Consider the following 27,891-nt stretch of genomic DNA (forward strand, 5'->3'; position numbering starts at 1 on the left):
CAAACACTTGTTTCCTTTAGTTAAATACCCTGTTCGACGAGAAACAGCTGCTTTAATGCAACCCTCTATCCCTCTACAAAGTACAGGATTCCTCTCAAAATTCCTCAGCACTAAAGATCAACTATCAAACAATAGTACTTCAAAGGAAACATCTATCCTGCCTGTCTCAACTTAACCGTGTTCTACTTAATACCTCAACCAAAAATAAGAGAGATGTTATTTCTGCTGTCTTCATAACAGACCTCTACAGAACCCCTTCTATTGGCAGAGAAACTTCTCAGAAAGTATATGAGGTGTCCAGTGATCACTCAGGCCCAGTCCATAAAGGTTTTGGTGCCTAATCCTAGATATAGGCACCTAAATCCCATTTTTAGGCACCGCTACAATTCACAAAACCCCCATTTGGCTGCTGCCTAACCCAGTGGTGCCTAAACTCATGTGGAGCCTATGATTTTTGCTGTAAAAGTTCTCTAGGTACCTTTGTTTCTGCCTCCAGGCATGAGCACTGCTGCCTCATTCTAGACGACAGGACTCCGCTCCGCCGCCAGAACACCAGAGCGATCCACAGAGGAAGATATGCAGAGGAACGTCTATCTTACCTGATGAAGAGAAGGAACGTGAACAGAGATCAACCACCTCTCAGGTGAGAGCGCTAACCCTGAGGCTATGGGGTAGTCTGATATGAGTCTTCCTCCATCTCTCCTATTGAAGTTGTTCCACTTGAATTCAATATTAATTGGACGAGACTCAGTGAGAATTGCCCTCCAGTCCAGTGTCTAGGTCCTGCACCTCAGAGGTGGCGAACACCTGATCAAATCCCATATCCTTATCGGGCAGAGATGGGACTTGAACTGAGGGTCTCTCATCCCAAGAGAGTACCCTAACCCCTGGGCTAACGGTCTTAAGGGAGGTCATCTTCCTTCTGCCAGCCTCCTTTCCCCCACCCGGCTGCCTTCTGTGGAGTTAGGTGCCTGCCTAACCTCCTCTCACAAGTCCTTTGGCGCGCCTAAGCTGCCTGACTCCAGGAGAGGGTTCCCAGCTGTGGATTGTAGCCAGAGACAGGCACCTCCCAGCAGCCTGGATTTAAGCACCAAAGTCTAAGGGACGGGCAAGGCTTAGGACACTCCCCTCATCAGCATCTCCCATTGACTGACTTCAGCAGCTCCCCACCTACCATACTGGCTTTTGGGTATCCCACTCTTAGGCACCTATCTCCTCCCCGCCCCCATGCATTGTACAGGGAGTCTAGGTGCCTAACTCAGGCTCTGTGGATCCCATTGTTGTTCCAGGGATTTTCTAGGGATCTAAAAGTTAGGTGGTGCAATGTCCAGGTCCCTTTGTGGATCCAGGCCTATGTACTTGCAAGAGCTCAGCTCTGTGTCCACGTCCAAGTGCTGTGCATAACAATAAACTTCACAGCACCCCACCCAGACTCTCTGTCTGGGATGCTTAGCCCTTAAAAGGCACAGTCCCCAGTACCACAGGATACACATAACAGTGCCCAAGCTGTAAGATTCCATTTTCCCCACATACAAATCCTAAACATTATCCATGCCCCCTCCCCTACCCCCAGAACTGAGTGTCTTATTAAGGGATTGGTACTAGGATACAGATCACCTCAAGGAGAGCGATCTGACGCAAAGTATCCACCTCTTAAGACACATCATCTTGTGAGGAGCTTGGATACTATGCTGATGCCATGGTATAAGAACCTGGATCACTATTGGGCGAGGTTCTGAATGGCACCTCTCCAGAGGTACAGCTCAGGGTGGAGCAGAGAAAACAAAGATGGCTTGAAGCCTCCTTTGGGCCTCTGGAATTCTGAGCCTGGCTAGAGGCATATTTGTTCCCCAGCATAAATAAGAGCAGCCCCAGAGGCTGCTCCAATTTACAGTAGCTTCCCACAGCTGCTTATAGGCCATTCCACCAACCCAGCAGGGGAATAGTGATCTCTGGCCACATACCGTCTTGCCCTATATTGCAGGCTGCACAGGGGACCAGGACAGGCTTCTCTCTCTCACTCACTCACACACACACTGCAGTAGGTGATAATCAAAGAAAACGGCACTTGATACATTTGCAAGAGACAGTCCCATGCATCAGCAATCCTCAAAGAGGCACTGGGCTTTGTTGGCCTGTGGTGCATACTAGCTCCGGGACACCTGCATTTTCAATCTAATTTGCTAATTGGCAGAAGGGAAAAAGCCATTTATCTACAGGTGGGAGATTAGCCAAGGCTTACAAATTGAACTGCCTCTTGGATTGCATAAATCCTGGCCCCACTCTGGCAGTGCGGAGTCGCAGACATGCATGTCCACACTACAGCCCACACGGGTTCTTTACACTTGCCATGTCCATTACAGAAATGAAAACCAGAAGATTAAATGTCCCCTAAGAACAAACAGACTGGGTCAGAACATTGGTCCATCTAGCCCAGTATGCTGCCTGCTAATGCCTCAGAAGGAACAAAACAGGGCAATTTAAAATGATCCATCCCGCTGTCCAATCCCAGTTGGAAGTTGAGGGGTACCTGGAGCATGGGGTTGTGTCCCTGACCATCTCAGCGAATAGCCATTGATGGACCTATCCTCTATGCATTTATCTAACTTTTTTTAACCGAGTTTTATTTTTGGCCTTCAAATATCCCCAAGAAGTCCCACAAGCTGATTGTGCGTTGTGTGAAGCAGTACTTCCTTTTGTTTGTTTTAAACCTCTTACCTATTAATTTCATCAGATGACGCTTAGTTCTTGTGCTATGTGATGGGATAAATAACAGGTCCCTATTCACTTTCTCCCATCATTCATCATTTTATAGACCTTTATCATATTCCCCCTTAGTCATCTCTTTTCTAGGCTGACCAGTCCCAGTGTTTTTAATCTCCCCTCACATGGAAGCTGTACCATGCCCCTAATCATTTTTATTGCCCTTCTCTGTCGTTTTTCCAATTCTAATACATCTTTCTTGAAACGGAACCACCAGAACTGCACGCAATATTCAAGATGTAGGCATACCATGGATTTACATAGCAACTTTATGATTTTTCTGTTTTATTATCTAGCCCTTTCCTAATGGTTCCTAACATTGTTAGCTTTTCTTACTGTCACTGCACATCGAGTGGATGTTTTCAGAGAACTATCCACAGTGACTCCAAGATCTCCTTCTTGAGCAGAAACCTGGATCAGAGCCCCTCTGTGCTAGACATTAACACACACAGCAAGATCTTATTGTTCAAACAGACAAGAAGAGGGGAAACAAAAGCACAAAGGAGGGATTTGCCCAGGGTCACACAGCAGGTGACAGAGAACTGGGAAGGTCTCGTGACTCTCATGTCAGTGCCCCATCCACTAGGTCATGCCACCTCTACCAATGAGGGTCAGTTGTGAGGTACCCTTCCAAGCAGGGTTTGTCATCTTTTAATGTTTTTCAAGGTTGTTTAACTGCTGGTGCTTACAGTGACTCCAACAGCAGGATAATCCTCCAGACATCCAACATAACACTTTAGAACTTCATGCCAGGGGAATTTCTCCTCAGAAACAAGTGATCTCAAGGACTTTAATACAAAGTCTAAGGATCCTCCACCTGATGTTTTCTATTGACCTGGAGCAAATTTACATTTAATCTACCTTTCCTAAGTCCATGTGCTGGTCCTAGTCTTTGTGGTGTTTAAGCGTGCCAGGGGGAAAAGATTGTACCTGTTGGGTGGCCAGATCTTCAACTGCTGTAAGAATCATGTACCACATTTAGTCATCTCCCAGACTCAGACTCTCAAGATTTCTGGTGGTGGCTTTAATTTGTTCCTGGATTCAGCCTCCCTACACATTGGTCTAACAGGAAACACTCACACAGTTGGCTACAGCAGCTGACACACTGGCATCTCCCTTCCACGTTGTGGTGATCACCACTACGATTTTGCAGTGAGCTCAAGCATATCTGGGCACAATGTCAGTGACTGGTTTAATAAGGGTCAAGTACACTTCAAATCCAAGGAGAGGAAAGAGTGGATTAGGTACACAGACTGCCCAGTCACTGTCTGACAATATCCACTCTGAAAATAAATAGCTGATGTTCCGGCTAATCACTGCCCTGCAGTTAACTAGGTGCCTCTGATAGGCTAAGGTTTCTGCTGACTCAGATACTACTGCCAAGAATTATATTGAGTTTGAGTTTTTAATTTTCTATTAAATCAAAGAAGGGCAAGTCACGGACAAATTCTCCTGGATGATATTCACCACGGAGTATGAACTGACCAGCAACTGATGAGCTGTAGCTTTAGAATGGCACCTAATCTTTTGAGGTTTGTAATAATACTGCTTCCATCTTAGAAAGGAATCATGGGGTACATCTACACTGCATTTCAAAACCTGCTGCAGTGAGTCTTAGGCTGGGGGCTCATGTGACAGCAGTAAAAATAGCTGTCTGTAGACTTTCAGGATCAGGCTGGAGCTCAGAATCTGAAGCCTGAGGAGGAGGGCGGGTTTCGAAGGCCGAGCTCCAGCTCAGGTCGCAACATCTACACTGCTGTAGCCTGAGCCCTGCTGAGTCTGCAGATCTGAGCTCTGAGACTCGCTGCTACAGGTTTTAAAACACAGTGTAGATGTACCCACGCTGAAGGCCTTGAAGGAAAACAGAATGGCACAACTTGCAAATTTACCAGCATCCTCGTTCCCAGAAAACATCCATTGCACAGTCAGCTCCGGAGGAAAAACAAACACATTGAGCCTAATCCTCGGAGGGCCATAAGTCAGTGTAGCTTGTTGGAGATCAACAGAGTGTTACTAATTGGGGCAGAGTTTCTGCTGCTCTTAGAGTCCATATCTCCCATATCTCTGTCTCTCTCACATGGTGTGAAAACAGGCCATAGAATGAGCCTTCTCTTCACTGCCACTTCTCCCTTCCGCTGGCTCTAGCATTCAGAGCCTCACCTCCTTCGTCCCTATAGCCAGGATCAACTGCCCGCCTAAGCCACCTCTTGATTTATTTCCTTGCTCTCATGTCCTGCCTACAGCTGAGGGTTTTAGAAGTGTGGCAGTGACTGGAAGAGTGGGAGCTGGTTTAATGACCTGGGTCCACTGCAGTTTAACACATTGCTGCCCTCACCCAGTTTGCGGTTTCTGCACCCCAGGGCAGGCAGCATTAAGAGGACTGCGCCATGTAGGACTACAGAGGGTAGTTCTGCCTGTCGCCTTAGCCAGGCCATGCCTTAGGCTTTGCAATGCCTTGGTTTGGCTGCTCTGATCGAGATAGAGCATTGTACGTGGCATCCTGTCCTTTTCTGGAACCACACTGCTTACACCAAGATTGAACACTGCCTACCAAGCTCCTGCATTGCCTGCCAGTGTCATTTTGAACTGACAGCATTTGGCCCACAAGCCACACTTAGGCAACAAATTCTGTGGTGTAGCTTCTCCTGACAACCCTGCCTGCTACTTCTACCCACCTTAGACAGAAGGACAAGGCCCCTATCAGATGCTTTTCCTTCCCTTCCCTGCTTATTAGCTTGCTAAGATCCAAAAGGGGGGTCAGCATCCAGGAGAATAAAGCAAGAAACAAAGGAAATGAGATCGATTTCTCTAAGGTAAGTAACATTTTCTAGAACAGCTATTAACTGACTCAGTGTTCCTGGTGTAAAATAATTCACAGGGACAGAGCGAAGCCCCGAGTCCATGTGGGACAGAGGGTGGGAATGGTACAGTGTATATTAGAACCAAATGCAAATACCAGCTTTCACACTCCTGATCTTGTGATATGCTGCAGAACCAAGTATCCAGAGCACTGGTCTCCAGGCAGATGTGGCTTTATTCATTTCTCATTAGAAGATGACATTCAAGAGGGCTTTAGTACTTCTGGGCATTATCACATTGCTCAGCCCCAGGCTCATTCAGGCACATGACTTCTTTGCTCTCATCCATCCCCCAATCCCTGATCTACACACACGACTAGCCATCAGGGCTAGAACAGAATTGAGACTGTCCACCCTGCGCATGGTCAATGCCATCCCAGCCTGGAGCCCTTACCTGAAAGCCTCCTCCCTGAGGCTAAGAGGAGCTATTGCTTTCCCCACACTGTTCCACCAAACCTATTCCCCCATCATCTGGGCTGACACCTCCCTGGGCTGAGAACAGCCAAGGCACTGCTCTTCCACAGCATGGGATCCTGGGATGTCCTGGAATGACTATCCCACAATGACTATCCCTTCCACGGATTTGTAACTGATCCTCAATTAGTATGTCCTTTGAGAGGCAAAAAGTGATCAAAGCAAAGTCCCTTCCCCCACTCCCCCGGATTGAAATGCTCTTCTGACGCACTACAGATTCGAGCCAGAACTCCCGAGGATCCCCGTGGTCATGTCAGACCCGTACACTGACGCCAGGCCGTCTAAACGGCACCCCTTAACCGCAGCAGCGCCGGTGTGAACAGACCCTGCCCTGGGCTCGGACCCTTCGGAGCTGGCATCGCTGCAGACACGTGCTCCGGGAACCCGAACCGCAGGGAGAGACATTCACCCCACCACCCCCTTTGGGAATCTCCCATGCGCAGGTGTCCTGGAGGCGGGCGGGGCGCTTCGTGGCCGGCCAACTCGGCCCGTTTCCTCCCCGGGAAGGCGCAGATTCCGCCGCCCCCCGGTCTCGCAGCACCAGCTCTCCACGGACCCCCGCCCCAGAGCAGACGTCACGAGTGCTGGAGCCTCCCCATCCCCACTCACCCAGCGCGTGTCTCTCGCCTCCGTGCCGGCCCAGCCACTGCAGACCCGGCGTCGGCTGCTGCTCCCCCAGGTAAGTCCTGCTCCTGCAAAGCGGCGGCCCGGCCTGCCTGCAGCCCGGGCAGGATGAGCAGAGGGCAGCGCGGTCCGCCCCTCGAAGGCAGATGACGGGGAGGGAGAGACGGTGCGGCTCAGGGCCATGGGGAAATGCAGCCACCCCTGCGGGGGATTAACGCCGGGGCGCCCGTGCTGCAGCTAAGGGGAACACATGCCGGTGTGCAAAACAGCGAGCTCTCGCCCCTCATGGAGAGAGGGGAGAGCAGGTCCCTAACTGCCTTGAGCGGGACCCTCTGCACCGAGGGGCTGGCGCTGCTACTGCAGGCTGCTCTCCACCCCTGGGTCCCTTCTGGGTCTCCGCCTGGCGCTGGAGAGGCTGTGCTGCCTGTGTCTCCTTTCCGGCCGGAGTTCGCCCCAGGGTGGGAATGCAGCCTGCAAGGGAGTCCCGAGCAGCAGCGCTGCCTGCCTGGGCTCCAGGCTCGGGGGCTGCTGCCGGAATGTTCATGCAACAGCTGTTCAGGGAGGCGGGATTAGGAACCTGGTGTAGCCCAGCGCCCTGCCCTGGTACCTTGGTCTGAGTGGGGCCAGGGAGCTGCTGCAAGGGATGTGCTCTACATGCCTGGCTGCTGGCAGAGGGGTAGGGCAGCCCTATGGCTTAATTTGTGCCAGAGCTGAGGCCCTGTCCCTGGAGGCTTGGCAGTTCATGGCCCCAGCACCTCTGGGCTTGCGGCGGCAGTTATGAATGTAAAAAAATGGCTGGACCACCAGCACCTCTTTCCTTACAAGGTCAGCACTGAGCAGTACATTCCAGAATAGGAGGCAGATGCATGGAGGAGCCCTGAACCCCAGCATGGATCAAAGCAAATGCCAGCCCCTTGTACCTGATAAACGTGGCAGGGTTGATGGGAAACCCTCCCTTTGCTGCCAGCAGGGGAAGGGGTGGGTGTAGTGTATCTTAGCCCAGCTCCAGGTCCGGGTGATACAATAAGGCTGAGGCTGTGGCTGTGTTTTGGGAAAACAAGAGGCTTGTTAGTCTCTCCAAGGCTTTTCCCTGCAATAACTTTAATGCAAACATTTACTAGCCTCTCCCATGTAAGTACAGGAGCTGAACGTTCCTGCAGCTCTAGGAGTGACTCAGTAACGGGGAGACAGGGGTGGAAGTGTTGCATTGTCAGTCCAGGTCCAATGGGCCAAACCAAGCAGGAAGCCAGCATGAGCTCAGAGGCTCCAGCTGTCATCAAAACAAAGGACGTGTTTTTACATTTTCAGTTTATTTAAAATCATTCTTGAAGATATGCCTTTTCAGCTATGCTTACGGGATTTTATGCAAGACAATGCAGTCCAGTGCTTAGAGCACCAGGTTAGATGAGATCTGGGATTTTATTCCCAGGTATGCCGCTGGCTGGGTGGCTTTAGGCAAGTCACAGCAACTTGGCATGCCTCAGTGTCCTAATGTGCAAAATTGGTAAAATAACTCAGCTTGGTGCAATAAGCAAGGAATAGTTTGTTTGTAAAATGCTTTGGGCATCAGTGCAATGCATCTGTATTTAAATAAAAATGAAATGTTACCATATCCCTTTTGACAGTTGTTAAGGCAGAGCACAGATGTGTGTGTTAAACCATTATAACACTGCAATTTTATTTAAACTTTTAAAACATTCAGGAAACTATGAGGGTCCACCTGTAGAAGCATTAGGTCTGTCTACACATGTTTAGAGAAGACTAAGGTGCCCTGAGCGATGAATGATTTGCACTTGGGTGGTACTTCAGCAAGATTTTTCTATTAAAAAAATGTCATTAGATGATCTGTTATGTGTGCATATTTGGTTATCAGTTGCATGTGAAATAGTGGCATAGTTTGCTATGGGACAGGGGATTGCTCTTGTCCCCTGACTTTTCACAGCTCTATATGCTCCACTGTGTCTTCCAATCCCCTCCTGACTTTGCAGGATATAACACACAAAACATTCTAGCCACTGACAACTTTGCCCCTCTCCTAGTTTTGGCACCCTGATATGAAGTAGCCAGCAGTATCTGCTATAAGAACAAGGAAGAGAGAATGCAGCCACACCACCACATGCATACACATGGTAGCATTTTCAAAAGCACATAAGTGACTTAGGCACTGTTGAAGGTGTTACCCATACACATTAAAATGAGCACTGGAAGAAATAGCCTGTTTAAAAACTGAATGAAATGACCTACTCATCAGTTCTTTTAGTGACTATTTGGTCCAACACTATATAAAATACTAACCGTGACAGTAAGTCCCCCATCCTACCTGCTGGAGGGTAATTAATGTCGGTAAAGTATTTCGAGCTCAACAGATGGAAAGTGCTATAGAAGAGGGCAAAGAATTATTATAACATGATCCATCGGGAAACAGAACGTATAAAACCCTTGAGAGAGAAGAATGAAGTTAGGGTAATGGATCTGCTTAATACATGTTAATACCCGAAGGAGTCTGTATTGGAATCCACCCTTTTCTCCTTTTCAATAAATAAAACAAAAGCAAGGGGCTCCCCGTGAAACCATTCAACCTTATCTGTATCTTTAGGCACCTCAATACCATTACAAATCTAGCCCTTAATCCTGCAAACCTTTACTCGAGTCATTTCTTTGACTTCAATGCAGCTAGCTGCATGAGGATGATTCAGTAAGGGCTTGGAGGATTCCCTCCTCCCTGCAATAATAAAGCAGACCAATAACAGGTACAATGTGACAGGTAAATTGTCTTATCAGTAATGCATATATATGCATGGGAAACCCTCTCAGCGATGGGAATGACTTCTGCCAGGGAGACTAAATGAAGCATCTGTTTCAAAGTGACAAACATTTGTAATGTCTCCAGGAAAATAAGTTTGAGCAGAATCAGGTGGTAACTGTGGGGACAGGACTCTTTAATCTACCCTTATGGCATGAAGCACACAAGGCCCTGCATCTTCAGTAGTCATTTACCCCAGTGCAAAGTGGGTGTAAAATAACAGTCCTGATTGGGTAGTACTTTCCATTGATACAGTAATGATGAGTTGGGCCCAGGTGCATTTTATTTTCTCCTTGAGCAGAGGAGCCTGATCTTGCAAGGTGCTGAGCACCATCAATTTCTTCTGAAGCCAGTGGGAGTAGCAGGTCTTCACTACCCCTCAAGATTGAACTCGGCAAAAAGTTTGTACTCCTTTGACCTCAACAGCTAGGCCCACTCAGGGCACGATGCATCAGCCTAAGCACGGGAATATGTGTAGGCAAGTACCACCGGGGCCAGGGGAATGCAAATTTTGTTTACATGAGGGTTAAACACCCTGGCTTCCCTTAGTGCTCTCCCTTCCTCTCACAGACCTTGACTGTCCTATATATCAAAGAGTTCAGCCTCTTAGTCAAAAAGTCTTTTTCAATACATGTCAACAAATTGAGAAAATTGCCTTCGGCATTGCATCTCCCTTTGTACTGGAAATAAGAGGATGTTCTGAAAGCAGCAGTAGCAAGCACTGATTGCAGATCTCGGGAAGGACCTACTGAGTGATTAGAGCATTTGCTGATAATTAGCTAATGTTCTTTATATGCACTCCGGGCTTTTCATTTAGGTTGACAGGCTATGAATTTTGTGCACTAGGACTACTTATTTACAGTAGAGCACCTAATTTAACCGATTAATCAGTTTTAACAGACTCAGCTAGCATCCCTCAGACATTCCAAGTGCCTAGTTAAATTAACTCACCTCTAAACACTTCACAGAAATTCAGAGGGGAAGAAACAAAATTCCAAAGATTCCTTCTCTGAATCTGAAATCCATAGTTTGTATGAAAGTGAGTAGAACGATGTATAAAAGAAACAGCTTAGATGGTGGTTTTTAAGTGACCTAAACTCAGCTTAGGGCTAGATCATGGAAAGTGCTGAGCAAATCCCATGGGTGCTGGGCATTTTTTCTCTCACCAGACCAACAGTACATATAATCTGTTCACCCAGGGCCCAATCCTGTCTCCTCTCAGTACTTGTGCTGTTTTATTCTACATATGTTCTCAATTATGCCGTTACTGTCACCTTCAAAACATGTCTATCCTAGGGAGAAATGTCAATATATTGAGACTAATTTACAGAATTAGAACAAGAATAATTCATAAGTAATTGTCAATTACAGGGAATAATTTATAGGTAGCTGATTTACAAAGAGAATAATTTATGAGCAACTGAATTGCAAGTAGAACCTTTTATGGATAACTGTCAGCTCTGGAGGAAATATAATGACTAAAGCCAACTGAGAGATGAAGCTGTATTTTTAGGGAGCATTCCTGGAGAAAATATCAGCCATTAGAACAAAGTTCAAGTCACGAACTCCCCAGTAAAAGTAGTTGTATAATATGTACAATATGGTGTGAAGACCTGAGGTACCAACAAAAGCCACACTTACACCAGAAACAGCTAATGTTCTTCTCAGAAGGTCCCATCTTGTGGCATCTGCTCATCCAGATAGCAGTGCCTAGGCTGGAGTCTTACAGCTCATCTTACAGCTCCTGTAAGACTTCTTCAGTGCTCCAAGTCTTTGCTGGTCTGGAGTGTGAGAGATAAAAAGCCAAAGCCTTTGGTTTTAAGTGTGTTTATATCTCTAGGCAACTGTCAATCCACTGGATCAGGGTGTTCATGTCAGAGATCTAGTTAGGTGCCTGATGAATCTGCTTACGGCTGACTAGCCCAGTTTGAGAGTGACAGCTTGTTACAAGTTTCACAGATCCAATGTTGTCTGAAATAGAGACCAAGATTGTAGCAGGCTGCTCTCTTTTTTTCTTGCTTTGCTTCCATCCTCTGGATCAAAGCCGCTTCATGTTGAGCTGCACCCAGTGCCAGATATTCCCTCCAGATTGGATGGGTTTGTGCGTGCTCCTCCCAGCTTTCTACATTCATGTTGAATGACTTCATATCATTTTTGCACACATAGTCGTTCACCATATAGGGCGACTCCACTTTCTAGAGCCGTCACGAATCTCTGTACAAAATATTCTTGGGGGATATGGTCTCCTCTTCTCCCGACGTGATCGAGCCATTGCAACTTCCTCTTCTTAATAGTGGTTTCTAAGTGTGTCAGTGCTGCATGCTCCAGCACCTCTGTGCTTGGTATTTGTCTTCCCACTTTATTTTCAGGTTCTTGTGCAGGCATCTCACATGGAAGCTGTTCAGTCTCCTGATGTTCAGAAACATGAACTACATACTCTAGGTACCAGAGAGCAGGGATGCCAGCACGCAAGACTTGTAGATTTGCATCTTCACCTTGGTCAATAGTTTGCAGCAAGTGGGATGTTTTTCTAAAAGGTCTGCTCTAGGAATTATTTTGGGGAAGTTCTGTGGCCTGTGTTATACAGGAAGTCGGACTAGATGATCACAATGGTCTCGTCCGCCCATGGAATCTATGGATCCATCCCTTGACAGATCCAGAGGGCTGGGCATAAACAGTGTTGTAGATGGTTTCTGAATGTAAAGCTTTGATTGGAGTAGGCCCCCATTGCCTCCATCAGTACTATTGTGCTCTCTGCAATCCAAGGCATCGGGGCTGTTGGAATCCAAGGCTTGCAGACACAAAGGGATACTGCTCATCCTTTGCCCTCTCTGGAGCTCTCCTTTTCAGCCTCAGGAAGGCCACACGGAATGAGTCACTGTTAATGCTTGTTTACACACATTAGTCTTTCCAAAGGTTACTTGTTTAGTTGTAAGCATCTAGGACATGCAGAAAAGTATATAAATTGTATATAAAATTTGGCCCATGGTATTTATTAACAGTTAATGAATTATTGTTAGCCCTACCCTATAGGGCCACTGATCATCACTCTGACTCCACAGAAATACAGCTGCAGGTGCCATTATCTAGCTGTACACATGGAGGTGGTGTTGCATTTGCAAGAGTCAGTTTCCTGGTGCAGCACCCTTTGCAGGGATGCTGTATTCCCTGTGCTGCAGACACACAGCAGGCTTGCCTCTTTTTACCGTCATGCCAAGATGTTTATCACTGTCTTGTCTCCTACATTTCAGAGACACAAGCTTTGGAAAACTGAGCTGTAAGTGGGTTCTGCTGGTTTCCTCTTCATGGTCAGGCTGTTGGCATCTGTCCCCAGCATTCCTCAGTTTTCCTTGACGTGGTTTCACAGCTGTCAAGGAAATGCTTCTCTTTTCTGTTTGAACATTTTCATTCTGTTGTGTCCAGCTGACTGGGCAGCTCCTTGAACCAAGGACTCAGGAGGAAGACTCCCAACTGTGAGCTATGTTGACCATGTTTGCACTGCATGGCTATTTCCACAACACTGACAAATGCCCAAAGTCATTTCCTAGCGTGCCCTGGGCTCAGTGTAAATCTGGGATCGATAGTCTTGGACAGCACTTCCCCTCTCCCCCAAGTTCCTAGGCTGAGATATAGTTGTAGGCTAAGTCTAAATTGCAATGCGAGTTGGATGCCTAACTCCTATGAAAACCACCACCTTAGGCCTGGTCTACACTTGGGGGGGCGGGGGAGGAGAAGAGTGTCGATCTAAGTTATGCAACTTCAGCTACGTGAACAACACAGCTGAAGTCAACATACTTAGATCTATTTACCGCAGTGTCTTCACTGTGGTAGGTCGACTGCTGATGCTTCCCCGTCATCTCCATCAACGCTTCTAACTCCAGTGGAATACCGGAGTCAATGGGAGAGCACTCGGTGGTCAATTTACCCCCCCGGATCGATTGCTCCGCAGGTAAGTCTAGACATGCCCCCAGCGAGGAACCTGGAAATAACATGTAGTATCCTGGGAATATCATGCCTTTTAGCTGCAGGCTTTGATTTGCAGGGTATTTACCTCCGTGTAGTGTTTACTGCATTGCATGAAGGTGCTCAGACATTACAGAGATGAGGCCCTGTAAGTACCTAGCTAGATGGCTATGGATAAAGCAAATGAATGCTTTACTGTTAGTGTAAAAAGCTGCTAGAGGAAGCTATTGGTAGTCTCTCAGAACCCAGGAACTATGTTATATGTTCTTGCGTGCCATCCACTGGTTCATTATCTATTAACTATTTACATATACATAAACACAGAGTACTCCTGTAACAAATGTTACCACAAAGGTATAGGACTTCAAGCCAGCAGCACCACAGAACTCTGAGCACCCAGTGATCTCAGCTGAAATCATTAGGCAGATTTACCCAAGTGCAAATCCCCAGGTCCCTTGAGAGGCTAAATGCTGATGATTTGATTCACTTTCTACAGGCAGTGCCACAGCCCCAGGGCCTGTCAGCAATGTTGCAGTGCAGACATGCTCAGGAATTCAGCTTTGGGCCTCGAGCTCTGAAGGATGCACTCATCTCTACTAACCCTGCCCTCCAGGAGCTCTATGCCAGAGCCTTCTCCAGCGCAGAGAAACTTTTCCTTTCTGAAGCATACAATCCCCAGAGGACACTCTTCTGTACTCTATTGATCAGGACTGCCTTCGACTGGCTCCTCAGCCACCCTGATGCCCCTGAGGACTTCGAGACCTTCTATCACTCCATGTTAACGAAGAAGCAGAGTTTCTGCCAGAAGCACATATACCTGCAGCCTATAGGTAACACAGGCCAAGAGCCACAGCATCTTTGATGTGGGACATCTTTAAAGAAAGAGGAATTAGTTGTTTTTTAAACATTGTCAGCACTCCGTCGTTACCTCAGCCTCGTCTGTCCAAGGGCTGAAACTGTGAATGGCCAATGCCACAGCAAGGCCTTTTTGGACAACCTTTACATTTGGATAACCTGTGATTGATCGTGCATGGTGGTGCTAAGGGTTGCTTTCGATCCACAGTAAAGAGCCATTACTGACAACTGGAGATCGGGTCCCACCCCAAGGGCATTACGTGCCCTGGGGAGCAGTTTCTCCATGTATAACTGGAAAGAAATACATACAAAATGGTGAACTAAGAAAGTGGTCCCAGAGATACCCCCCCACACACATGGCTAAGCTCTCTGCATGGCATGCCTGCCCCCAAATGACTTCTCGGACCCCCCACATAGAGCTAACTTCTTTCAGTGGCCTGCCCTGTAAATGACTAGACTGAGATACTCCCCACAGCACCTAATCCCCTAAGCAGCCTGTCCCTGAAAAACACCCTCCAGTCTGAATGACTAGCTCCAGAGAGACCTGGCAGCCGCCCTGAAAGACCCTTGCAGAACTAACCCCTTACCATACCTTTGACTAGCCCCAGAGAAATCCTTTAAGATATTTTGACCTGACCCTGTCATACAAGTAACTGACATTGGTGCTTCTGCTCTTAGATCTAATTGAAGAGCCTGCTGGGATCTGGCTGCTGGATTCCCTCAGAAGTTGCCTAGAGTCTTTCTTCTTGGGCCTTCATGTCAAGTGCCTTCCCTCTGTTCCCATTTCCTCCATCCACTGCTGCTATCGACAGAGCCAGGATTCAGACAGAGCGCAACTCCATGCAGGTAAGGAGGGAGAAGAGCAGAGCGAGCAGAGAAGTCCATCTGGCACATTGGCTCATGACAGTCTCTCGGCCCACATCCGCTCCCTTAGGAAATGCCTGTGATATCACTTCTCTGCCTACACAGAGGAGGAAGGGAGGGAAGAGGGAGAAATCCTGTTTCCGTGGAAAACCCAGCTTTTGGGGCTGGAAACCACCACAATAACTAACCAGGAGGGCAGTGCTCATCATACTTTTTCCTCTAGGTTTTTATTTTTCAGAGTTTTTATCTTTAAAGTCAGTTTTGCAAGGTAAAAGCTGCTGCTCACCTTCGCTCAGAGTACAACGTGCTTTTAGATTTCATTCTGTTTGACTATTTTATGTCATTCCCTCATCTGTTGCCTAAAGCCAGATTAAATGAATGCCTGGGGGGGTTAATGCACTAGCCTTTCACATGAGGAAATTGGAGTTCAAATAGAAGTTAAGTCTCAGGTGAAATGGGTTTGCTGGTGCCAGGCTAGTGTTGCGTGACCATTGGTCCACAATGCAAGACTGCCATGCTGCTTGGTACAGCTGGCAGCGTGTGCTCCGGAAAGGCCCAGTGCTGGCACAGTAGGGCTGTTGCAGGTCAGGGCTGAGGTGCCCACAGAGAAATTCTGTGCTCTGACCCATCCATCCTTTCTTTCATGTGACTCGGCACAGGATTCACTCATTGTGTCTTTGTCCTTAGAATTCTCTTTTAGCTTTATTCAGTGCAGCAGCATCTCTAGGGAAGCCAGGTCTACTGGTGCCCAGAGCAAAGAGAATGGGTGATAACGAGCAAGGAAGAGGACCACCCCCTTCACCCTGGATATTGAGTTCAGTACCTCCACCAGCTTGTGGCTTGGACTCCAAGTTCCATCCCAGGGACCGTAGAAATGGGAAACTGGATTTTTACCTTCTCTCTCCCATTTATCCAGATGGGATCCTAACCTTCTTGAAGAACAACAAGCCTCCAGATGCCCTGTGCGTCCTTGGACTCACTCTCTTGGACCTGTACCCTTGTGAGACCTGGAGCTTCACCTTTGGCAAATTCCTGCCAGGACAAGGTGCAAGTGACATCCCATATTCTTCCTAAGCGGGGAATGAACAAGAAAGCACTTTACCTTAAACCAGTGCTTGGAAGGCAGAGTAGCCAAGTCCTCCCCCCACAACTTTAATAAACACCCCAGTGGAAGGAAACAGGATTTCCCAATGTAAAGCATGGGAGCTCAGGGCTCAAAGCCGCCAAGAGGCTGTTGGTCCAGGCAGGGAAAGCTGACTAGCTACAAGCTGGTGACTAAACAGTAATAAGTCACCAGGACCAGCTGGTATTCACCTAAGAGTTCTGAAGGAACTCAAATGTGAAATTGCAGAACTATTACCTGTCATCTGTACCAAATGACTGGAGGATAGCTAATATGATTCCAATTTTATAAAGGGCTCCAGAAGTGACCCCGGCAATTACAAGCTGGTAAGCCTGACTTCAGTACCGGGATAACTGGTTGAAACTATAGTAAAGAACAAAATCAGACACATAGATGACATAATTTGTTGGGGAAGAGTCAACATGGTTTTTGTAAAGGGAAATCATGCCTCACCAATCTACTAGAATTCTTTGAGGGGGTCAACAAGCATGCGGACAAGTGAGATCCAGTGGATATAGTGTGTTTAGATTTTCAGAAAGCCTTTGACAAGGTCCTTTACCAAAGGCTCTTAAGCAAAGTAAGCTGTCATGGGATAAGAGGGAAGGTTCTTTCATGGATTGCTAACTGGTTAAAATATAGGAAACAAAGGGGAGGAATAAATGCTCAGTTTTCAGAATGGAGAGAGGTAAATAGTGGTGTCTTCCAGGGGTCTGTACTGGGCCCAGTCCTATACAAAAATGATCTGGAAAAAGGGGTAGACAGTGAGGTAGCAAAATGTGCAGATGATACAAAACTACTCAAGATAGTTAAGTCCCAGGCAGACTATGAAAAGATCTCAAAACTGGGTGACTGGGCAACAAAATGGCAGATGAAATTCAGTGTTGATAAATTCAAAATAATGCACATTGGAAAACATAATCCCAACTATACATATACAATGATGGGTCTAAATTAGCTGTGACCACTCAATAAAGAGATCATGGAGTCATTGTGGATAGTTTCCTGAAAACATCCACAAAGGCAGTCAAAAAAGCGAACAGATTGTTGGGAATCATTAAGAAAGAAATAGCTAAGATAGAAAATAAATTGCCTCTGTATAAATCCATGGTTCACCCACATCTTGAATACTGCGTGCGGATGTGATAGCCTCATCTCAAAAAAGATATATTGGACTTCAAAAAGGTTCAGAAAAGGGCAACAAAAATGATTAGGGGTATGGAACAGCTGCCATAAGAGGAGAGATTAATAAGACAACTAAAGGGGGATATGATAGAGGTCTATAAAATCATGACTGGTGTGGAGGAAGAAAGTTATTTACTCCTCCTCTTAACACAAGAACTAGGGGTCACCAAATGAAATTAATAGGCAGCAGGTTTAAAACAAAAGGAAGGATTTTTTCACACAATGCACAGTCAACCTGTGGAACTCCTTGCCAGAGGATGTTGTGAAGGCCAAGACTATAACAGGGTTCAAAAAAGAACAAAATAAATTCATGGAGGACAGGTGCATCAATGGCTATTAGCCAGGATGGGCAGGGATGGTGTCCTTAGCCTCTGTTTGCCAGAAGTGGGGAATGGGCAACAGGGGATGGATCACTTGATGATAACCTGTCTGTTAATCCCCTCTAGGGCATCTGGCGTTGGCCACTGTTGGAAGACAGGATACTGGGCTAGATGGACCTTTGGTCTAACCCAGTATGGCCATTCTTATGTTCTTAAGCCTTTAGGGGAGCACATGCCCCCACACATTCAGTGCAGTGGAGGGTGAAGGGCTATTTTGGATGAAGCTAAGGCAGTTTCCCATCATGGGGCCTAAGGCTAAGAGACCCTGTCTCACCTTTATTTGCCTCTTTCTGTAGAAGTGGGCGTCTGCAGCTTTGCCAGATTTTCTGGCAGTTTCCCCCAGCCAGGCTGCACCACCTTAAATCCAGCTACCGGGCGAGAGGAACTGCGTGAGGTCACCGAGAAGGCCCGAGACCGGCCGTTGCTGTTCAATGTGCTGGAGATGGTTCAGTGTTGCAAGGTGCGGTTAGCAACCTACACAGAAGCCAATGTCCTGCAATGTGGGGTTATGTGCCAGCAGCTTGTGACGGTTCCCTGAAAGAGGAGTGACACCAACTTAGCAAAAGCCATTGAAAGTTCCAGCAATGTTCCTATGCTCACATAACACTTTACACCTTCCAAGCACTGCTTGACCATTCCCCACAACACCCTGCGAGGGGAGTCTAGTAGTTAGAGCAGGAACTGGGACTCCTGGGTTGTAGCCTGGGCTCTGGGAGGGAATTGGGACTTATCTCCATTTTACAGATAGGGAGAGGTCACAGGATTTGCCTTACATCACACTGTGAGTGTGTGGCAGAGCTGGGATTAGGAACCAAGTCATTTTTGGCTCCCAGTCTCATGCTGAAGACACTAGATGGTACTGCTTGGCTGGCAGTAGGTGATGAATGGATAATACCTTCTCTATCCCCGAGTTGTCATTTGTAGTCTGGTAGTCTCTTCACAGGCAGCATAGCAGAGTTGCATATCAAACATTGTGATGGATGCAGGAGGCAAGTTGTATGCAATTGCATCTCCCTCCAGCGACTGGTGTCCACAGCGGAGGAAAACCTGGTGCTAATCCCTGCCAGACCTGCCTATGAGAGCTCATCGGAAAGAGCAGAGAAAAGTTTACACATATCTATATGCAAATATGTTCATAATCCCCATAGGCATCTCCACTCCAGTGTTCCCTCTGAGACATCTCCTATGTTCTCCCCAGCTGCGCTTCTGGCATGTGGTATTTCCTCACAGGGGTGGCCTATGAGCAATAGTAGCAGCTCCTGCTGCTGCAGGGCTGGCTCCCCTCCCTCTCTACTTCCCCAGCTGGCACTTGGCATTCCCTGCCCTGGGCTCCTTCCCTAGCTCCCTATGGATCAGATTGGGAGAGGGAGGCAGCCTGACTGGATGGCAGGGGAAGGAGAGGGACTCTCAGTCATCAACATCTTTCATGCTAGACAACTGCCCAGGAAGTTGAAAGCAGCAGAGGCTGTCCAGAAGCTGGAAGGCTGGGAATTAAGTGGGTCTGGTACTAGCTCAGGGCAGCTAACTCAAATTGTATTAGCCTGGGCTGTGGTACTGAAGGACCCAGGTTCGGTCTTTGGTAATAACTTGGGGTGGGCATTGTTACAGATGTGGGTCTCTTAACTGTTCCCCTCCTGCCTCCCAGTGGAACAGTATGTCTCTCAGAGACCAATGGCACAAGTCACACCTCCCCTTGAAGGAGAAGGTGATGCAAGTGGCTGCCTAGTGTTCCTAGGACTATGACTAGGGCCCTACCAAATTCACAATCTATTTTCGTCAATTTCACAATCATAGGGTTTTAAAGGAACCTACATTTCAGATTTAAATAGCTGAAATCATGAAATTTCGGTGTTGTAATTGTAGGGGTCCTGACTCTCAAAGGAGTTGGGGCGGGGGGAGAGGGGGTGTCACAAGGTTATTGGGGGGGGGTGGAGGGCGTTGTGGTCCTGCTACCCTTACTTCTGTGCTGCTACTGGCCGAGGTGCTGCCTTCAGAGCTGGACTCTCGGCCAGCAGCTGCCGCTCTCCAGCTGCCCAGCTCTGAAGGCAGCACAGAATAAGGGTGGCAATACCGTGACCCCCCTGCAACTCCATTTTGGGTCAGGACCTCCAATGAGAAATGCTGATCTCCTTGTGAAATCTGTATAGTACAGGGTAAAAGCACATAAGACCAGATTTCAGTCCCGGACCTGATTTTCATGGCTGTGGATTTGGTAGTGCCCTACCTATGCCTATGTGCCCCTAAAGGGTCTTCTTTCAGTTCTTTACTAAAATGTCCTCCAAACTCTCCCTTCTCAGCCCATGCATGGACATTGCTTCTAAGGACAGTCTGGGATTCAGGATACTGAGTTTCCCTCTCACCCCAGAAAAGGGTCATCCCTCTATGTCAGGGTTGAAGTGCATTAGTGGAAAAGTCTGGCGCATGTCCATGATTGAACAAACAAGGAGCTTTCACCTCTTTCACCTCCCTGAATGAGGCAGGATTGAGCAAGAGGAGGTTGTGGGAAAAGTTTGGTTGGCTGGTTTGTTTTTAACAACAAAGCGACTTTGTTTTCCTGAAAGGTTACGTGTCATGAGATCTGCCACCTGATTGGCCTGGGGAACTGCAGATGGCTACAGTGCATCATGCAGGGCGCGCTGAGTTTGGATGAAGCATTATTGCGGCCCCTCGAGCCCTGCCCAGTTTGCCTCAGGAAACTGCAATACGTTGCGGGCTTCAAACTCATCGAGCGCTACAGGGTGAGAGACGGACCACTGAGTCCTCTTGGGGCAAAGGGGTAAAGCAAGAAGTTCTCCAGCCAGGTAGCCCATCTGCCAATCACAGCCTCTGTTAAAGTAAAAGGGCCGGATGTCGAAATACACAGAGCTCTCTCCTGGCATTTGGCATGAGTTACAAGATATTTAACACAAGATCCAACATAGAGAGGGTGGGTATCCCATACACATTCACTGTGACTAATTCTGAGCACTTTAAACACAATCTCCAAAGCTCTTTGCGAACAATATTACAAACACCCGAGCACAAAACTATTCTCCCCATTTTACTAATGAGGAAATGGAGGCAAAGGGAAAGAGACGAGCAATGGCAGAATTGTGGTTTGCATGTGGAAGTTCCTGGGTCCCAGTCCTCTGCTCAGACAGTGCTGTGTGTCAGCAGGGTTTCCTGGCCCATCAAGGAAATGCTAATAGCACAACTAGCTTTCGATGCTGGAAATAGGATCTCCCTTGAATAGCTAAAGTGCTGGACTCTAGTCTTAGGACAGGTGTATTATGTAAAGCATCAAAATAAGCAAGCCTACAATTCATGCTAAATGCCCTATCTTCTGCATGATTTTATTAGTTCCCTAGCACATGCATCATCTTCAGAGACTGGATTTTTCCAGGCTTGCCTATTTTAAACTTCGGTGCATTGAATTGTCATCTTGTATAAAGTTAGCTGTGCTGTTCCAGGAAGTTTTCTAGCTTCTTTCTCCCCCCCCGCCCCAAGTTCTTACTCATTCAGACTGGAAATCAGACACATTCACACAGAAGGACTTCACCATGCTTTGGGGAGAACACTACCCGGTTGTGTTGCCAGTCACTGAGATGGTGAGGTTAGAATTAGTGCTTTTCATCTAGATCTTGGGCCAGCTGCTCTACATCCAAAACTGAGCAGTCCTCAGACCCAGCCTCTCTGGGCTGCTGTTAACACAAGCCAGAGCACACGCAGCAAATTGCCCTCTGCAAGGCAGCGCTCTCTCTTTCCAACAGAGAAACACAATCTGAATTAAATGTTTCCATAACTGGTTTCCCTCTGCACCTGTTTCATTGCAGTAACTAGTGTAATTAACTCAAGTTCCCCACAGCCACAGTGAAAGAAACCCTGAAAAAGAGGAGCCAACTCGCTTCCTCCCCCACAACTGACAACGGCCTCCAGGATTTATTGTCCTGGAGGCCATTGTCAGTTGTGGGGGAGGAGCCAGTTGGCTCCTCTTTTTCAGGGTTTCTTGAGTAGACTATATGCAGGGCTATATAGTGGAGTTGTGATAAGATCCATAAGGGGCTTATAGGGCCAGCATCAATGCAGTATTTAAGTGCCTAGAAAGACAGGTTAAATAGCTAACATGACAGCAGAGGGCACTGAGCCTATGGAGGCAAAATCATACCAGAAAGCAAAGTTGCTTGTAAAGCACATTCTGAGAGGCCATGGCTATCCAATGCCCTGCGTTTGGAATCAGCTTTATCTTGAATTATTGCTTCTTCCGGTTGAGGAACCAATCTCCCTAAATTGCACAACAGCCCAGGTCAGAAGCAACAAATACGGCTAATGCCTGGCACAGAGCTGTGCCTTCCCCATATCAGATAATGCTGCCAAGGCCAAAAAGGGCAGCACGGGCCACGGGCAGAAAGGGCAGCGGGTGGAGATAGGCAATCTTTCAGTAAGAAGATGAACTCTTTGCAATTAATTGATTTGAGTTTACAGTCAAATACGCTCTATTTTGACATCAGCCAGGATTTGTTTTATCTTGATCAATTTAGAGCAAAAAAAAAAGTCCAGGCTGCACTTAATGTTACACAGAGTTTCCATGTTTCCCATAGTGTGTCACAGGCTGTTCTGTGCAGCAAACTCCCCCCCTGCAACATTTCCCTTCAAGGCTCTAGTATAGAAGAGCAGCTGGATAGCAACTAAGGGTACATCTACACTACAAACACGCTCTGGGGCACTGAGTCTCAGAGCCTGAGACTACAGATTCGGGCTTGTGCAATGACACTAAAAATAGCCATGTAGATGTTCCTGCTTATGCTGGAGTCTGAGCTCTGAAACGCAGGGTGGGGGTAGGTTACAGAGAACTGAGCAAGAATGTCTGGGCTGCTATTTTTGGTGCCGTAGCACAATCTCGTGCCCATAGCCCCGGCCTCAGAGATTCACTGCTGCAGGCATTTCAGTGTAGCCAGACCTTAAGGGCTTGCTCAGGCTAGCTGGAGTGAGAGCAGTCATACGGCAAAACACTGAAGTCTCTGCAGCCCCACTGCATTAGCGCTCTGCTGGGCCAGTTCGCAGGGCTGTCTCCAGGCATCAGCACAGCAAGCAGGTGCTTGGGGCGGCCGAGAGGAAGGGGTGGCACATCTGGGTCTTCAGCGGCGAGTCTCTCAGTCTCTCTCAGAGGGAAGGACCTGCCGCCGAATTGCTGCCGAAGAATGAAGCAGCCCGGTAACCTGCTGCTGAAGTGCTGTTGAACGTGGCTTTTGGGGTTTTTTTTGGCCACTTGGGGTGGCAAAAACGCTGGAGCCGGCCCTGCCAGCTAGCTCAAGTTTAAAGCACCAACTCAAGCTAGAGATGGGTGTAGAAACAGGAGCTGGCTCGGTCAATGCTCGAGTTACAGTTCGTGCTAACACTGCAGCGAAGATAAGCCCTAACTTATTGCTCGGCCAGCTGCAGCCATTGGGAAGAAGATTGGTTAATAAGACCCATTAATGGATTAATGATGCTCAGATTGGGGTGTGGCAAGGTTTGGCTTGAAGCAGGGGATATCCCTGTCTCTGTGGAGTTCAGTCTCTCACTGGCTGATGTAAATCAGTCCTGCTATGGATGACTTCTCTCTGGCTCATTATGGAAGATATTTTTCCTTTCCCCCTTCAGAATGCAGCAAATGGCAGCTAATTGCAGAAGATGATACCCCAGCAGTCCCTTAGGCAGAGGCTTTATTCTCTCTGCCCTCTGCAAATTGCTCAGTTCCAGTTTTCTCACCGATAATCATCATCACCAGGTCAAACTGCTCCTGTCTAGCCTACCGTGCACTGACGGAGATGCCACTGCTGCAGCTGAGGACAGGCTGACCCTGTACTAAAATCTGAGTAGCACCGTTCCCTTGTAATGGCAAAAAGTGGATTTCAAGCAGCGCTCAAGTGCATGCTGAGCAGGCATACCAGCTGCCTTCCCACGGCCACGGATTTCACAGGCTCCTGCAGATAAGAGAAGCATGTGCAGCATGCCCCCATCTGGCTAAGCAGCAGAATAGAAGAATGAAGCTAAAAACCACACAAACCCTTAAAGAGCTTGTTTAAAGTGTGCCACAGAGTCTGGAAGATAGAAAAGGATTCCACTCCCTCCCACCCCCATGACAAGGATTTCAGGGACAGCTCTTCCCTCTTCTTGACTTGAAATGAGCAAGACCTTAGAGCTGCTTGAATTTTCCTGTAAAAAAGATAATGCAGATTTGGCAACACCAAAGCATTTTGTAACTTCATGTCAGTTTCACCTAATCAAAATGTTTCACTTACATTTTTGAAATTCTAAGTTATTTTTGGTTCTAAATGACCGAGTTTTGAATTTCCTTCAATTTGATATAAAAATCAAAAAGATTTTAAAAATGATCAAAATCAAAAAGTACATGTTTTGATTTGTCAAAACAAGATGTCTCTGTTAATCTGAAGTTAATTGTTTCCCCTACTTTTTGGTTTGCCAATTTTTTTTTTAATTTAGTTTTCAGGTAGACCGAAAACATCCTCGCCCCCCCCCCCGAATTACCTGCGAACAGAAACATCCCTTATTCACACATCTCTACCCAACATCTCTGTGTGGATGTCCTGGCTTCAGCTATCCTTTTTGTTGGGATACATGTTTCCCCCCCTCAGGTGGTTTTAGACTGAGTGGTGGTTCTGATTATTCTGGAGCTTTCATTGATGTCTTAAAGAGCCATGATAAAATCCAGGACATAGCTGCAGCTTTCAGACAGCATCACTGCCCCTCCCTCCACTCTGGCCCCTCTGCAGGCTCTGATGCATGTTCTGTTGAACATGTGCATGGGTGGTCAGGAGTGTGTGCAGAGCTGGCTTTAACTGTATAATAGTGATCACAGTAAGGCAAAAAGAAAGTCTTCCCTTGGCATTTTTTCTTGGTCATAGGGGATCTCAACTGTTCAGATGCATCCCTGTAAACACACCCGGCTTGAAGTGGTTTCCATTATCTACATAGGGTTTACAGTTTGGGTCAATGGCTCTCAGCACCTTCACTATACAAATTGTTCCCGCACCCTGGCCTGTACAAAACTTTTTGCCAGGGCTTCACACAAAGACAGAAATAGGGAACATGGCTGCCTTGCCACCACCCACTCCGCTTGGTCTTTGTACCGCTTCTGTCACTGGCCTGGGAAAAGAAGGCAATTATAGAAGAGGGAATGGAAAGTTCTGGCAAGGGACCTCTGCAAATGCTGATAAGGCCTGGAGACTTAGCCAAAGTGCAACACTGATGCCCTCTGCTGGACCATGCCAGCACCATCCTCACTAGGAGCAGAAAGCACAGTACACTCACATAATTCATACATTAACTACCAGCCCCATGCTAATAGTTTCTAACTGCTGCCACTGTATTTGCTTGAGGAAGTGTATCGCTTTTCAGAGATACCAGCTGGGGAGTAACAGAAAACAAAGATAAGATACATCAGTATGTGAGAAGATAGGAGTGGGGGGTGTGAACACTAAGGAACAAAAAGAATCAACATGTATGCCAGCTAAATAGACAAGGAGACCAAATTTTATCAGTTGGCAACTGTCAAGTGCTTTGATGAATTCCCAAAAGCCTAAGGAAAGTGTGCCAGAAGCAAGCAGCTGTTTGACATATTACAGCATGAAAAATTTCTGAGATTTCCTTTTAAAATATTATTTTCTATTAATTCTTTTCTAGAGCCCAGCCTTTCCTTATATGTAGTTCAAGTGAAGAGCTGCTCTTGAGACTGAAAATGCATTCTGAATAGGAATGAACATGTTTGTGAAACAAGACTTCTTAGCTTTGCCTCAGGAGCATTTATATTCATGTAACCTAACTTCCTCCAGGGAGATGGCACTTGTTTTTGTGTTGCTTTTACACAGATTATATGGCACACAGATTCTTGTGGCGGGGGTAACATCAGGGGAGTACACAGCTACTTCTCTACCGTCATCTGTAAGGTACTCAAGTGGAGTTTCGGCCCAGTCTTTTCTAGCAGCAATCACTGGAAGGAATGGTGCAGAACCACAGGCTGTGAAAGCATTTTTAAATATTCCAGGCCCAGTTTCACCTGAATGATATTCGGATGCTAGGAGTGTTATTCTACTCTTGTTACTGTACGGTCAAGATTTTAAAAGGGTGCCTAGTGATTTGGGATGTCTTGAATTTTGGGATACCCAACTTGAAATGCCTAAAAGGGGCGCCGTTTTCAGACTGGGTGCTCAGCACCTCCTGGAAATCACATGCCTTTAAAGTGTCTTACAAACACCCCAAAATTGAGGGACCTGAGATTACTTAGCGCAACAATGTAAGTTGGCCACGATTTTCAAAAGTGCCAAGTCGCTCTAACATGAAAACCTTTTCCCTCACCACAGAAACTCTATGCTTGGATACAAACTGTATTGTCTACCTGGCCTAGTCAAGAATCAGACCTATCAACATCTGAGGACCTCCTGCCATTCAGCTCAGACTCTGGGATGTGCTGTGAGAATGACTCTGAGCCTTTAACTTCCCTGTCTGAGCCATTGACACCAGACACGTGCAGCCAAGCCGTTTCCATTGGGCAGGAGCTGGAGCACGACCAGCAGTGTGTTTCTCCGGCTGACACGCACAGCCAGCCGCAGCTGGGCAGGACCACCAAGTCCACAGATATCATTAAAGATTACGAACTATGGCTGGAAACATGCATCGCTGCCCTGGAGAAGAAAGTCTCTGAGGAGGAGCTGGCTCAAGTGGACAAAACCGTGGATGCCCTGGCTAAGTGGGAAATGTTTACAGGGCAGCTCCCCACCATGAGGAAGGATCTGCCCTTCCCCAGAGACAACGCAGGGCTCAGGAAAGTCCTGGGAGACAAATTCTCCTCCTTGCGGAGGAAACTAAATTATAGAAAACTGTCCAAAGCTGAATCTTCCCCTCATCGCTGGAGTTGGGAGGAAAACTAGTGCTTGGTCTGACTTGTCCTTCGGCAGTCATTGCTCCTTTCTGGGAAAAGCAAGCTCAGCTCATCATTCTGATTTAAAGTTTGTTACAATTGCCATGCCTTTGATCCTTCTCACCAGAAGTTACTGTCTGGCTGAGAAGGAAACAGGAAGTCCCTACTGAAATAAAAGCTGTTTCTTTTTCCGAGGTTCCAAACATGGAATTTGTTTCAATCATTCTGGTGCTTTAAGAGCTTATATACATGAGAAGTTTGCACCGGTTTAACCCAAGATGTGAATCCAACAATGCACAAAGCCCTGTGTGGATGCCCATGTTTTGGTATAAAAGTTGCATATTTCAGTTTGGCTTAAGTTCGCTGGGAATTGGTTTATGTTAAATCAAAACAAGCATGTCCACATAGGAATATGTATCAGCTTAACTAAAACTGGTTTAAAAACTGGTGTAAGTTAAACCCATGCAAACTTTCCAATATAGGCATGGCCTCAGGCTACTGAGCATTTGAGCTCTAAGCATGGAAATGTTTCTTCATTGTGTTTTATACCAAATGTCTATTTCCAGCCATGTCCCGGGCCCATACATTGCAGATTGCACCAAGCACAGGCGCAGAGCTGAAACTTTCTAACCATAGCCCTGTGGAGTCTGGGTGAAAAGCAGACACATGGTCTAAGGGAGGCAGAGGGGAACAGGGTTTAAAAGAGAACTGGATAAATTCATGGAGGTTAAGTCCATTAATGACTATTAGCCAGGATGGGTAAGGAATGGTGTCCCTAGCCTCTGTTTGTCAGAGGGTGGTGATGGATAGCAGGTGAGAGATCACTTGATCATTACCTGTTAAGTTCAGTCCCTCTGGGACACCTGGCATTGGTCACTGTTGGTAGGCAGGATACTGGGCTGGATGGACCTTTGGTCTGACCCAGTATGGCCATTCTTATGTTCTTATGTAACAGGCATGAGGGGTACAGCAAACAAGCAAGCACCAAGAACCCTTTCTGCTTATCCAACATAATCAGTGGTGTTAGCTTAAAGGGAACTATTCGTTCCCCTCCCTTTTTAGCTCCAGCAGCAGAAAAGCTGCATCCCGTCCTTTCCCCAAGATCC

At 47.1% G+C, this 27,891-nt stretch overlaps 1 protein-coding gene across 2 annotated transcripts; it reads left to right on the forward strand.

The window, feature by feature from the left end:
- Positions 1–518: 518 nt before the first annotated feature.
- AMZ1 (archaelysin family metallopeptidase 1) lies at positions 519–26,943 on the forward strand. 2 transcript variants are annotated; one of them, XM_030577863.1, is made up of 8 exons: positions 519–643; positions 13,354–13,471; positions 13,982–14,315; positions 15,019–15,186; positions 16,121–16,249; positions 18,186–18,349; positions 20,451–20,627; positions 26,229–26,943. In XM_030577863.1, the coding sequence occupies exons 1-8, from the start codon at positions 603–605 to the stop codon at positions 26,793–26,795; spliced, it is 1,698 nt and encodes a 565-aa protein (XP_030433723.1). In that variant the 5' UTR covers positions 519–602; the 3' UTR covers positions 26,796–26,943. The 2 variants fall into 2 exon arrangements, with proteins under 2 accessions (XP_030433723.1, XP_030433724.1); XM_030577864.1 differs by lacking the exons at positions 519–643; positions 13,354–13,471 and adding an exon at positions 5,802–6,774.
- Positions 26,944–27,891: the final 948 nt, after the last annotated feature.

The sequence above is a fragment of the Gopherus evgoodei genome, chromosome 10, assembly GCF_007399415.2.
Source record: "Gopherus evgoodei ecotype Sinaloan lineage chromosome 10, rGopEvg1_v1.p, whole genome shotgun sequence".
In the NCBI taxonomy this organism is placed as follows: Eukaryota; Metazoa; Chordata; order Testudines; family Testudinidae; genus Gopherus; species Gopherus evgoodei.

Excerpts from the sequence above, each read along its gene's own strand:
- AMZ1 (XM_030577863.1), top strand. The coding sequence starts at position 603 with ATGAAGAGAAGGAACGTGAACAGAGATCAACCACCTCTCAG. Across the intron at positions 644-13,353 it reads AGAGATCAACCACCTCTCAG|GTCGACTGCTGATGCTTCCC; the intron begins GTGAGAGCGCTA and ends TCACTGTGGTAG. Across the intron at positions 18,350-20,450 it reads AGATGGTTCAGTGTTGCAAG|GTTACGTGTCATGAGATCTG; the intron begins GTGCGGTTAGCA and ends TTTTCCTGAAAG.